Below are 13,550 nucleotides of genomic sequence, written 5' to 3'. Positions count from 1 at the left end.
TCACTGATCATGACCCTTTTTTCCTTACAGGAGCTATAGAATACTAGTACTATTATTTTTTTAATTTTTTTTTTAGAACTGATTTGTTAAAATATTTCTTACAGGGTCCTTATTTAATATATGCACATAAAAAGTACACAAAATGTTACCTGCATAATGTGATCATTTTCACCATTGTGAAAATAATTCATTTTCAAATTAAAGCCATTTCCGATTCCAAATACTAGGGCAAGTGAGACAACCCTATATTCTCCCTGTGAATGTTTAACTTGGCTATAGGCCTAGGGTGCTGCACAACTTCAATTCATAATCAGTTAACATTTTAACAAGGTCATCTACCATTTAAAACAAAACTCCAAAAATACCAAAATATATCCAGTAGTTAATTGAAAACTTCTGAATTAAGTTTCAAAATTTTGAATTTGTCAAAACAATTTTCATGAAATAAGGATTTGCATTAACAATGCTCTCAAGTGCTACAATTCTACTGTCCTTTTACATAACTGGCATACCTAGCTGGTCTTTACATATATACATCAGCTTCTCCGCAGACTGAACCTTAGTAGCCACACAGCGCTTGTAATAGGGATCAGTTCGACCGGTCTTGAATGGCTGGAATGACACATCATCAATGAATTCACTCTGTTCTATGACGTTGAAGACGAAGTTGTTGCCATCGTCAGTCTTGGTGACTTCCCCCCAGTACAGGAAGTGGTCATTGTTAATGACACGTCCAGCGAAGTCACTTTGGCTCAGTACAGAGATGTGGTCAGAGAAGTATTTGTCGGCTACATAAGAGATGAACCGATTACAAAGGCATGACTTTCCCACTCCAACAGGTCCTTTGTCTCTCTCTGTGCCTGACAGTCCAATCACACTGATGTTGAAAGTTCGATCCTCACCTTTCTTGGCCATTTTGAGATGTGCTTGGTCAAAGCACAATACACACTGCTGTCAAGTCTTATGAAATACTTTACACATTTAATTACAAATAGACATTTTGAAATCTTTGATCACTTCATACAGATCAAAGTTTGGAGTCAGTGCACTGGGGCATCAAATATCACAATTGTATGGGATACCCACCATGTCCTGGCTGGGTCCCATAGCCTCCAAGAAGGTCATTGGGTGCACTCTATCCCAGCACCACCAAACACAGATCACCCCATCGTGACACATTAGGTAGTTACGCTTTCTGTGTAATAAATACAGCCAAATTGACCAATCAAGTTTACCATTAAATAGTGTTTCGAATTACTAGTTTAATAATGCTGTTACGACAGCCAGACAGCTTTGTCGACTTCTCCCTTCATCTCATGTGTTGGTCAGATTTTCCATACTGCCGAGATGTTTCGGATCCACCAACTGGACTAAGTCACATGAGTGGTAGTGACACACTTTATCCCCAGCTCCTTCCTGAACAACACCTCCTCAATATTCAAGCTTTTCTTTAGCATTCACTGACAATTCCATTTTCAAATCTGAAATGACAAGTAAAACAATATTTTTAACACTAGTACCTTATAAATTACATTTCTAGAGGAAGAATGTTTTCCGTGTTTAAAATTGTGGATGCATTTTCTACATATATTTGTATGATAATTGTTCGACTGGAAGACATGCTTTCTCTGTGAAATATATTACACAGAACTGGTGGCCATGTTTTCTCCGTTTTAAATAATACACTGAAGTGGTGGTCATGTTTTCTCTGTGAAATATATTACACTGAAATGAAGGTAATGTTTTCTCTGTGAAATATATTACACTGAAGTGGTGGTCATGTTTTCTCCGTTTTAAATGTTACAATGAACTGCTGGTCATGTTTTCTCTGTGAAATATATACTACACTGAAATGGTGGCCATGTTTAATTTTCTCTGTGAAATATACTACACTTATAACTGGTGGCCATGGACATGCTTTCTATATGGGAAGATTTTTCTTTGCAAAATGAATTTTCGCACAGCAAAAAATTAAATAAAATATATATAGATATACCAGTGGACATATTTTTCAGTTGAAAATGTTAATATTTCCTCACTGAAAATATCATACTGGTGAAGAGACCAATCAATGTACAATATTTACCTATTATCATGCATGTATAACTTCCCGGTGAAAAACATTTACCCCCTAACTGGTTCTGGACATCGAGTCGGTAGTTCTCTTTAAAATATTACACAAATGTACACATCTTACTAAATATTACAATTTCTCCTACAAGTGAACAATTTTCTCCTGTGTATAAAGTATCTAGTGTTCAAATTCATGTGTAGGTACTGTAGCTACACACATACTGCATTGGGACTACGGTATATGTGTCCAGCCCAGAATAAATGTGTGGGACACTGGTATTTAGTATAAAACAGTAGGACCATCAGAAATGTGTTGTGTATATCACAAATTTGTGGAAGTGGAATGCCGTGTGGGAGGACCTCAATGGCATATAGGACCGTTACAATACGATTTATCACATTGTATCGGCTAAGTCAAGTGCTCACTTAAAATTGCTTCCTTGTTCAGCAAAGAGTGTATTTCCGGAGCACATCCAGGGATGAACATTATGAAGGATTGAAAAACCAAGTTTTTTTTTATTTTGAAAAGTAACACGTTTTTTATTTTTTATTTTTTGGTAAGTCACAATAAGAAAATAAAGAAACTTGAAAATGTATAGATTAGATAAAGATGGTATTGTTAAATACCTTTAACTACTGTTGTGTAACTCTGAAGTTATATACGTATACTAGATTATATACTATAAATGTACTCTATGAACATCTTATGAGTTGGGATTTTTTTTAACCTATATTGGCAAAACATAATTCTTTATTATCAATATTGAACTTAAAGCCAACTTAGTAACCTAATTTCTCTTCTAAACATATACAAATCTGACAAATATCAATGATCCTATTCATAATAACCTTATTCTTCTTCTAAAACAATATATGTACAGTCAAACTTCGTTAACTTTCGTTAACTCGAACTCGGATGACTCGAAGACCCCGTTTAACTCGAAGTATAACCCCGGTCCCGGCCAAAATCCTTCTTTTTCTTAGTGATAAAAACTCGGATAATTCGAACTCGGATAATTCGAAAAACTTGGGTTATCCCAAAAATGTTGGTCCTGATATTATCAAACCTATGTAAAATGTACTGGTTATCCCAAAGTTGAAAACATTATTTTCATTTTTAAACAAAATATGTCAACATAGTACTCATAGTACGTCTCGGTTAATTTTTACTATTTCAGGTACGGGAAATACCCCATTTTTGTTTCGGTTTGTTATTAAATTACATTAAACATACCTGACTATTGTTACTGAAAAACTCCTCTTTATTAAGATCCAACAGTATTGATGTTGACAAACAGCACGAATTTCATAAGCCCTTTGATGATTAAAGTACCCAAGCTCGCTACACTGTCAAATTATCTGGGTCACCATGTGCGATCAGCCGGAAATTATCCGACACACCTGAAATCACAACCATGGCCGGGTAACGCGTGGATTATTTCCAGGACTTTGTTTCTGATCGAAATATGATAAGTGTATGGTTTTAAAACTGTTGGATCATATTTATGTGATTCAACTCCATGATTGTTGTAAAAGATCAATGTCTACTTGCGCACTCTGTATTTCCGGCTGCTACTCCACTTGTCAACCTGTCCCGATACATTTCTGTATGTATTATTTGCGGCAGATTTCGTATACTTTTTTTTATGATATTTTACAATAATATCATTTATGCACCACGATAGAAATTATTTAATTAGATATTAAAGTGCTGAAAATGTGTGTGATAATCTTCTCGTCTTTCACTCACTTAGAAATGACATGTCGGACACAACTCCCATTCACAGGTATACATGCTTACTTGATTTCAAAACGATACGACAGTATTGCATGAAATATCATTTATTTATTAGAAGTATTGTTTTTAGTATAAATAATAAATACGATTTTGTTATATGATTATCATTTGAAATCAAATAGTCGTGTTTCTGTTAAGGATTATTTTAAAGATACATATACCAATACGTCTACCTTGAAACTCGGTTAACTCGAAGACTCAGATAACTCGAAGTTTTTTCACGATTCCGATCAAGTTAACGAGGTTTGACTGTATATACAACAAATATCAATGATTATATACAACAAACGATTAACCAGAGTCCAGCATTGAAGGATTAGATCAACTTCCTGAAGTTGGTGAAACTTAACCCAATATTGGCATATACCCATATACGGTAAACCTCCGATTAATTCGAACACACGGATAGTTCGAACACACATTTTTTTCTAGAAAAACAATATTTTTTTAGCTAGTAATAGTTCGGACTCTGGCTGTTTATAACTGACACTATTTCGGATAGTTCGAACTTGTCAAATGAAGAACGTAAAGTAAGATTTTTTTTCGGCAAACTCCATTGAAAGCTCGCGACGACTCAGCCCCGATGAACGGCCCAGAAAAAATGCCAAGATTTAAATTTGATCATCAAGCACGTTTAGGTTATCAGATTGTATGCATGATCATTAGAATGCGTCTGTGATTAATATATGCCACATATTTTAGCGTTACTTCAGTTTTTTTTACATTGCAAAATACACCACGCAAGAGACAGCTGATTGCAAATTTAGGCCCCGACAATGTATAAATAACATGCAATATTTGTATTCGCGCTGTATGGCAAACTAAGAAATCGTCCGTGTATTTTCACATATAACTAGTGTTAACTTAGCATTATGATTATTTAATTGTGACTGGACATCTCTTACGTATTGCCAATCAAGGTATTACCTGAAAACCTGCGACCTCACGCTAGGTAAGCAGGCCACACGAGGTGTCGCTTGCGGTAAAGTTGAAAGGATCGGCTGCTCGATCGTGCTGAGTGACGTGAAAAGCATTCATATCTAGTCAAAACAATCCACAGGTGTCCCAATTAGTAATGGATAATTTTGCAGGTATCAACTATGTTTGGTAGATAATACGACTGGGCATATTTAAAAGCAGACATGTTCAAGGAAGTTCTGACCTAATTTTACCAACATATATCGCCTATTTTTACAGTAATGCTTTCGTAAACGCAACAGGTTATGTAGACTGCTTTTGATGTATAAAAGAGACCATTTATTACAATAATATAGTGATAGTTTCCGATTCAGATAAAAAATATAACCATGCAAAGGTTATACTGTACAAATGTTTAACTTTTGTGTCACAATTGAAACGTCTACTGTACTGTTTTGGGTCCTACTGTAGATACACATTAACCGAGCGGCTTCGCGCACTAACCATCATAATTACCGCCAAATGAAGAACGTTTAACGATCAATTAACATTGAATTAAATAAAATACTATCATTTTTCTTACTTATAACTGTGCTATTGTTCAGGCTGCCGTTGTTACGTATCAGATTTACGATGAATGTGTTTGTGTCTAATGATTTTAATGGTTTTTGCTGATATTGACTCGAATAGTTCGAACTCACATAATTTCGAATAATTCGAACAGGTTCGTCAATATTTATTTAATTTTGTTCGAACTAACCGGAGGTTTACCGTACTTTGTTCATTTCTCTTCCATTCATTTTTAAGAGAGTTGGAATTCAAACACGGTAGACAGAAAGCTGCTTTAAGTATTTTGAAGACAAAGTGAAGGAGACATCGGCAAGTTTTAGAGACAAAAGAAAAAGCAGAAAACAATCTGGACAATAGCTTAACAGGAGTGATTTTGTATGAGGGTATATTGTGTATGAGGGTTACACTGAATTAAAAACAATTTCAAACAGATAGTAAAAATAAGGAAGGATGTATAATTCTAAGAGGACATTCAGACATGAAAGGTACGGACATGTACATATGACTAAAATAAATATGGAAGAGGATGGATGAGTGGTTTCTGTCAAAATGGTGACAATTTGTGTATATGAACTACCACACACAGGAAGAGACAGCTGTAATATCGACAGTCCTTTTAGTGTAACTTAACCAGTACTGACTTACACATGCTTGAGTGAGTGGTAAAGTTGATGTGATGTGATTTATGTTTTGCTGGAAGTGACACCCCAGGTAGCCAATATACTAGGTATACTTCTGATGAAGGAAACTAAAGCTTAAGCCTTGTTTGGAAATAATGCTTGGATATACAGTAAATCATGGATAATTAAAATATTTGGACGGTATGGTTGGACTTAAACATGCATCTGTGTAATTAAAGGCGGCGATGATATCAATTACCCGAAATCATTAGTTGTCTACCTTTTATACATGTCATGATCAGATGACATGGTGCGACAATTTAAAAGCAATCAATAATTACAAACATTTTATACTTAATAATGTGTATTTTAGATGTGATGTTTGGGGAGTGTTTATTTGCGGTTAAATACGGCATATGCATTTTTGTTACCAAATCACTAGAGTTATACAATACATGTGTGCGTGAATGAAAAGCCAAGCCTTATATATCAAATGACTGATATTTACCTACAACTCAGTACTGCATATATGTAGATATATAGTGTATGTGATAATGAACTAAAAAGCCTCTTAAATATACACACCATGAAAATAGCATCTATCAATGAACAACAAATCTTGTATCTGTTTATAGCTGTAAGTCACTGAAATTAACAGACTGACACATACTGTATAGGTCCACACAACTAATCACTAACAGACTGACACTGTATAGGCATAAACAACTATAACCACTAACAGACTGACACTGTATAGGTATAAACAACTATAACCACTAACAGACAGACACTGTATAGGTATACACAACTATAACCATTAACAGACAGACACTGTATAGGTATAAACAACTATAACCATTAACAGACTGACACTGTATAGGTATAAACAACTATAACCACTAACAGACAGACACTGTATAGGTATACACAACTATAACCATTAACAGACAGACACTAGTACTGTATAGGTATAAACAACTATAACCACTAACAGACAGACACTGTATAGGTATAAACAACTATAACCACTAACAGGCAGACACTGTATAGGTATAAACAACTATAACCACTAACAGACAGACACTGTATAGGTATACACAACTATAACCACTAACAGGCAGACACTGTATAGGTATAAACAACTATAACCACTAACAGACAGACACTGTATAGGTATAAACAACTATAACTACAAACAGACTGACACTGTATAGGTATAAACAACTATAACCACTAACAGACAGACACTGTATAGGTATAAACAACTATAACCATTAACAGACAGACACTGTATAGGTATAAACAGCTATAACCACTAACAGACAGACACTGTATAGGTATAAACAACTATAACCACTAACAGACAGACACTGTATAGGTATAAATAACTATAACCACTAACAGACAGACACTGTATAGGTATAAACAACTATAACTACTAACAGACTGACACTGTATAGGTATAAACAACTATAACCACTAACAGACTGACACTGTATAGGTATAAACAACTATAACTACTAACAGACTGACACTGTATATGTATAAACAACTATAACCACTAACAGACAGACACTGTATAGGTATAAACAACTATAACCACTAACAGACAGACACTGTATAGGTATAAACAACTATAACCACTAAAAGACTGACACTGTATAGGTATAAACAACTATAACCACTAAAAGACTGACACTGTATAGGTATAAACAACTATAACCACTAACAGACAGACACTGTATAGGTATAAACAACTATAACCACTAACAGACAGACACTGTATAGGTATAAACAACTATAACCACTAAAAGACTGACACTGTATAGGTATAAACAACTATAACCACTAAAAGACTGACACTGTATAGGTATAAACAACTATAACTACTAACAGACAGACACTGTATAGGTATACACAACTATAACCACTAACAAACAGATACTGTATAGGTATAAACAACTATAACCATTAACAGACTGACACTGTATAGGTATACACAACTATAACCACTAACAAACAGATACTGTATAGGTATAAACAACTATAACCATTAACAGACTGACACTGTATAGGTATAAACAACTATAACCACTAACAGACAGACACTGTATAGGCATAAACAACTATAACCACTAACAGACAGACACTGTATAGGTATACACAACTATAACCACTAACAGACAGACACTGTATAGGTATAAACAACTATAACCACTAACAGACAGACACTGTATAGGCATAAACAACTATAACCACTAACAGACAGACACTGTATAGGTATACACAACTATAACCACTAACAGACAGACACTGTATAGGCATAAACAACTATAACCACTAACAGACAGACACTGTATAGGTATACACAACTATAACCACTAACAGACAGACACTGTATAGGTATACACAACTATAACCACTAACAGACAGACACTGTATAGGTATAAACAACTATAACCAATAACAGACAGACACTGTATAGGCATAAACAACTATAACCACTAACAGACAGACACTGTATAGGCATAAACAACTATAACCACTAACAGACAGACACTGTATAGGTATAAACAACTATAACCACTAACAGACAGACACTGTATAGGTATAAACAACTATAACCACTAACAGACAGACACTGTATAGGTATAAACAACTATAACCACTAACAGACAGACACTGTACAAGCATAAACAACTATAACCACTAATAGACTGACACTGTATAGGTATAAACAACTATAACCACTAACAGACTGACACTGTATAGGTATAAACAACTATAACCACTAACAGACAGACACTGTATAGGTATACACAACTATAACCACTAACAGACAGACACTGTATAGGTATACACAACTATAACCACTAACAGACAGACACTGTATAGGTATAAACAACTATAACCACTAACAGACAGACACTGTATAGGTATAAACAACTATAACCACTAACAGACAGACACTGTATAGGTATAAACAACTATAACCACTAACAGACAGACACTGTATAGGCATAAACAACTATAACCACTAACAGACAGACACTGTATAGGTATAAACAACTATAACTACTAACAGACTGACACTGTATAGGTATAAACAACTATAACCACTAACAGACAGACACTGTATAGGTATAAACAACTATAACCACTAACAGACAGACACTGTATAGGTATAAACAACTATAACCACTAACAGACAGACACTGTATAGGTATAAACAACTATAACTACTAACAGACAGACACTGTATATGTATAAACAACTATAACCACTAACAGACAGACACTGTATAGGTATAAACAACTATAACCATTAACAGACAGACACTGTATAGGTATAAACAACTATAACCACTAACAGACAGACACTGTATAGGTATAAACAACTATAACCACTAACAGACAGACACTGTATAGGTATACACAACTATAACCACTAACAGACAGACACTGTATAGGTATAAACAACTATAACCACTAACAGACAGACACTGTATAGGTATAAACAACTATAACCACTAACAGACACACTGTATAGGTATAAACAACTATAACCACTAACAGACAGACACTGTATAGGCATAAACAACTATAACCATTAACAGACAGACACTGTATAGGTATAAACAACTATAACCATTAACAGACAGACACTGTATAGGTATAAACAACTATAACCACTAACAGACAGACACTGTATAGGCATAAACAACTATAACCACTAATAGACAGACACTGTATAGGTATAAACAACTATAACCACTAACAGACTGACACTGTATAGGTATAAACCACTATAACCACTAACAGACAGACACTGTATAGGTATAAACAACTATAACCACTAACAGACAGACACTGTATAGGTATAAACAACTATAACCACTAACAGACAGACACTGTATAGGCATAAACAACTATAACCACTAACAGACAGACACTGTATAGGCATAAACAACTATAACCTTAATAATTGACAATGTATAGGCATATTATGTACCTGTGTATCAATACGATGTATATACCTATATTTATGAATGTGACATCCAGACTCATCACCTTTATCAATGAAATACCAGGAATTTCCGAGAATCCTATATATAACATTGAGTGTAAATGCAATACACATCTGAAACAATAAACATCCATCGTACGTATTCACTATGTATACAATGAATTAACAATCAATATCATTACAGCTGATATAGCTCAAGGTATATGTGCAAATAAATGATTAAACCATCTCATCCATCCCCTTTCCACCCCAATACATTGATCTCAATTATATCATTTGAATATATACACCTGTGTTAGTATAGTAGTTTACAGTAAAACTCTACATAGCGAAACCTAGGTACAGCATTCATCATCCTGCAAGTACTTGATGTTTCAATGAATCACCTGGATGTATCAATATGGATATTGACACATTAACAAAACACTGACAACCTTTAACTACATGTACATGTATTAGTAATCTCTATATATATACATTTACATAAATAAACAAATATGAATCATTACAGAACTTAACAGATATATACTCCTCACAGTTTATTGTCCCCACTATTTTATTTATTCTTCACATATTATCCTCATTAATTTACATATTCCTCACACATTTTCTTCATTATTCTACATGTTCTTCACATGTTGTTGATCATTATTCTATATATTCTTCACGTTTTCTTCATTTTTTATATATATTTTTTTTTTATATATATATTCTTCATATATTCTTCACATACTGTCCTATATTATTTTATATATTCTTCACATATTTTCGTATTTTATATATATATATATATATTCTTCACATATTGTCCTCATTATTTTATATATTCTTCATATACTGTCCTCAATATTTTTTTAACAAAAAGTCCAAAACCTTTATTTCATGCGCTTAAAGAATCCACATTAAAAATTAATTTGGTCAAACTCCCAATATGAACTGAATATTGTTTTTTTTTGTATTGATTAATTTCAGCTTTTTGTTGACTTCCATGTTTTGTTGACATCCACACGTTGTAGCTTATCAATGAATCACCAGATGTCCAACAAATACCATAAACTGTCTTCGCTATTTTTTTCTATGTGAACGTTTTATTTTGACAAAGAAAGCACTGAAATGAATTAAACATGTACAGATCTGTATCAATGTCGATATTGTTTTGTTGGCTTCTACACGATGAAGTACTGGTGAATATGAATCAATACCAAATGGATTTAACTGGCGAGAGGAAGCGCGGAACAAGAATCCGATCTGCTCCAGTGAACTCCCAAGTGAAAAAAGGAACATATGCTTGCATACACATATATACAGCATATAATGAGGTCATGAGTGTTGTATTAATATGTATATTAATGTATGTACATACCTGTTTTTTTCTAGATATGCTTACACATGATCCTATTTTTCCTGTGTTTTTTTGTTATTTATTTATTCCAACTGACCTAGTGTTATAATAAAATGGTAATTTTAATTTGTACACATGTACATCACAGATAGCTACATGTATATTGTACCTGCATCTTAAATACACCTATAGATAGATCTTAATAGAAAAGACAGATGAGACAGTGGTGTACTACAGTGAGACACCTTACAGGGAGACACCAAAGAGTATAGGTATAAAGAGAGCTGGCAAAAATCAATATGTGTACCCAGCATGTTGTGTCACCGTCGACTCACTGCCAATACTACCGGGCAGACGCGCATACACACATACTCATTGCACGCGCTCCACGGCCAGAACAAAAGCAGTGTACTGGAATTATAATGTCAGGCAACAAATATTAAACGGTCATCAGTATAATTATGTAGGAGACTGATAGGATCACATATTATATATCATACTTGAATCCTTTATATTAACACATGGTCTTCATCGCAAGTTTGAAATTCATAACATGCCGTCAAAATTGAGTTGTGTTTCTTGTTTCCATCCTACAATGGATTTTTTCTTACAATTATGTCAATGTGAAAGTGTAATTTGTATGCATAAATATGAATATTTTTTTAAAACATGATGCAAAGAGTATAATTATAACATATTATACCCCCACATCCTTTGACAGTACCTACTAGTATACAGAGGTAAGTTCAACTGTCAAAGTTAAGAAAAAAATGGTTGACTGTACTGCGATTTTGTTTTCCAATCAGTCTCAAAATTGGTAATGTACAACTATATAAGCTATAGGGACCAAGGGGAACCTGCATATGAAATATGATAAAGATCCCTGATGAACTTTCTGGAAAATATCAGTAACAAATTTCAACTGTGAAAATTCAAAATGGTCACCTGTCAGCCATCTTGTGTTCTGAATGGATCATGGGGATCCCACATATGAAATTTCAGAAAGATGAGATCAGTCTGGTACTTCTTAAGAAATAGCTTTAACAAGGACTCTGCTGGATACCAACCGGCACCACTGACCATATGGACCAAGGTCCATGTTTTAACAGCCTATTAACTGATGATGAAAGCCTATACAACAATATAATACTTAGAGCTCTTTTACATCGCAGATCCATATACAACCAGATCATCAACTTGACAACTAACATATATAGATTTCATTGCATCAATACAACCTGATGAATCATAGTTGGCTTTTATTATTCAAATCAGTTAATGATGTTAATGCTGCTGTCTGTACCATGACTACAGAGGCATACTATGTTTATCTAGAATCCAATATTTGGTTGACATTATAATCTGTTGATTCTGTTGTACACCTCCCTCTATGGAAGGGTACAGGTTTATCAGTGATTCTACCACAATACCCTGTGTTATTCAACTCTCAGACCATCAGTTAATCATTACAGCTGTTGATTAACAATCTGTTTTTACCACACGTGGTATAAACTCTGTACACATTTTGATTGGCTAACAAGGTGAACTTTGACCCAAGCTGCAATTGTTATTGACGTCATCAATAATCTAATGACGTCACATCACCGGGTCCCGGACGTCACCGGTACACTTTATTTGCATACGAGAAATTATACCACGTTTCCCTTTGATTCAAGCCGATATTATTGTGGTAGAAACAGGTCACACGACTCGAAATTGTTAGATATGGAATTTATTTCACACTCCTAAGTTATTTTTTAAAAGTTGCAAAAAACACTCGCTAAAGCTTGTGTCTTTTGTAACTTTTAAAAAATAACTTACTCGTGTGAAATAAATTCCATATCCAACAACCACTCGTTGTGTAACCTCTATTTATCACATTGCCTCTAATTATTTAACACATTAATACAGATATGCCATTTCTCCTGGTCAGAGCTATGTAGCCATGTTAGCCAATATAGCTTGACCTGGATAAGTGGGGTTGGCAGATGACTACAAGCTCTGCATGTTTTGATTCAACACCACAACAATGACATACTCTTTTTCATTTTCATGTTATAAGTGACAGCTGGCATAAATGACCTTAGATTCAGAATCCAAATTAAGCATCATTCCTTATCTTTAAAAGCATGTATTTTCTATTTTACACGATATTAATGAGCTATTTATAAAATGTACTATAAATGCATACCACATGCAATGT

The 13,550-nt window shown here is 34.1% G+C and overlaps 1 protein-coding gene across 3 annotated transcripts in view; it reads right to left on the bottom strand.

Moving 5' to 3' along the window:
* LOC117336257 (rho GTPase-activating protein 5-like) overlaps window positions 1-13,550 on the bottom strand; it is a 91,668-nt gene that overhangs the window by 65,018 nt on the left and 13,100 nt on the right. For all 3 annotated transcript variants that reach the window (XM_033896730.1, XM_033896731.1, XM_033896732.1), the window contains exon 2: window positions 513-1,481. In XM_033896730.1, the coding sequence (XP_033752621.1) occupies window positions 513-915 (403 nt within the window). In that variant the 5' untranslated portion in view covers window positions 916-1,481. The remainder of the gene's footprint in view (window positions 1-512; window positions 1,482-13,550) is intronic.

The sequence above is a fragment of the Pecten maximus genome, chromosome 10 (genome assembly GCF_902652985.1).
Source record: "Pecten maximus chromosome 10, xPecMax1.1, whole genome shotgun sequence".
Taxonomy (NCBI): domain Eukaryota; kingdom Metazoa; phylum Mollusca; class Bivalvia; order Pectinida; family Pectinidae; genus Pecten; species Pecten maximus.
This window is presented reverse-complemented; position numbering and strand designations above follow the sequence as displayed.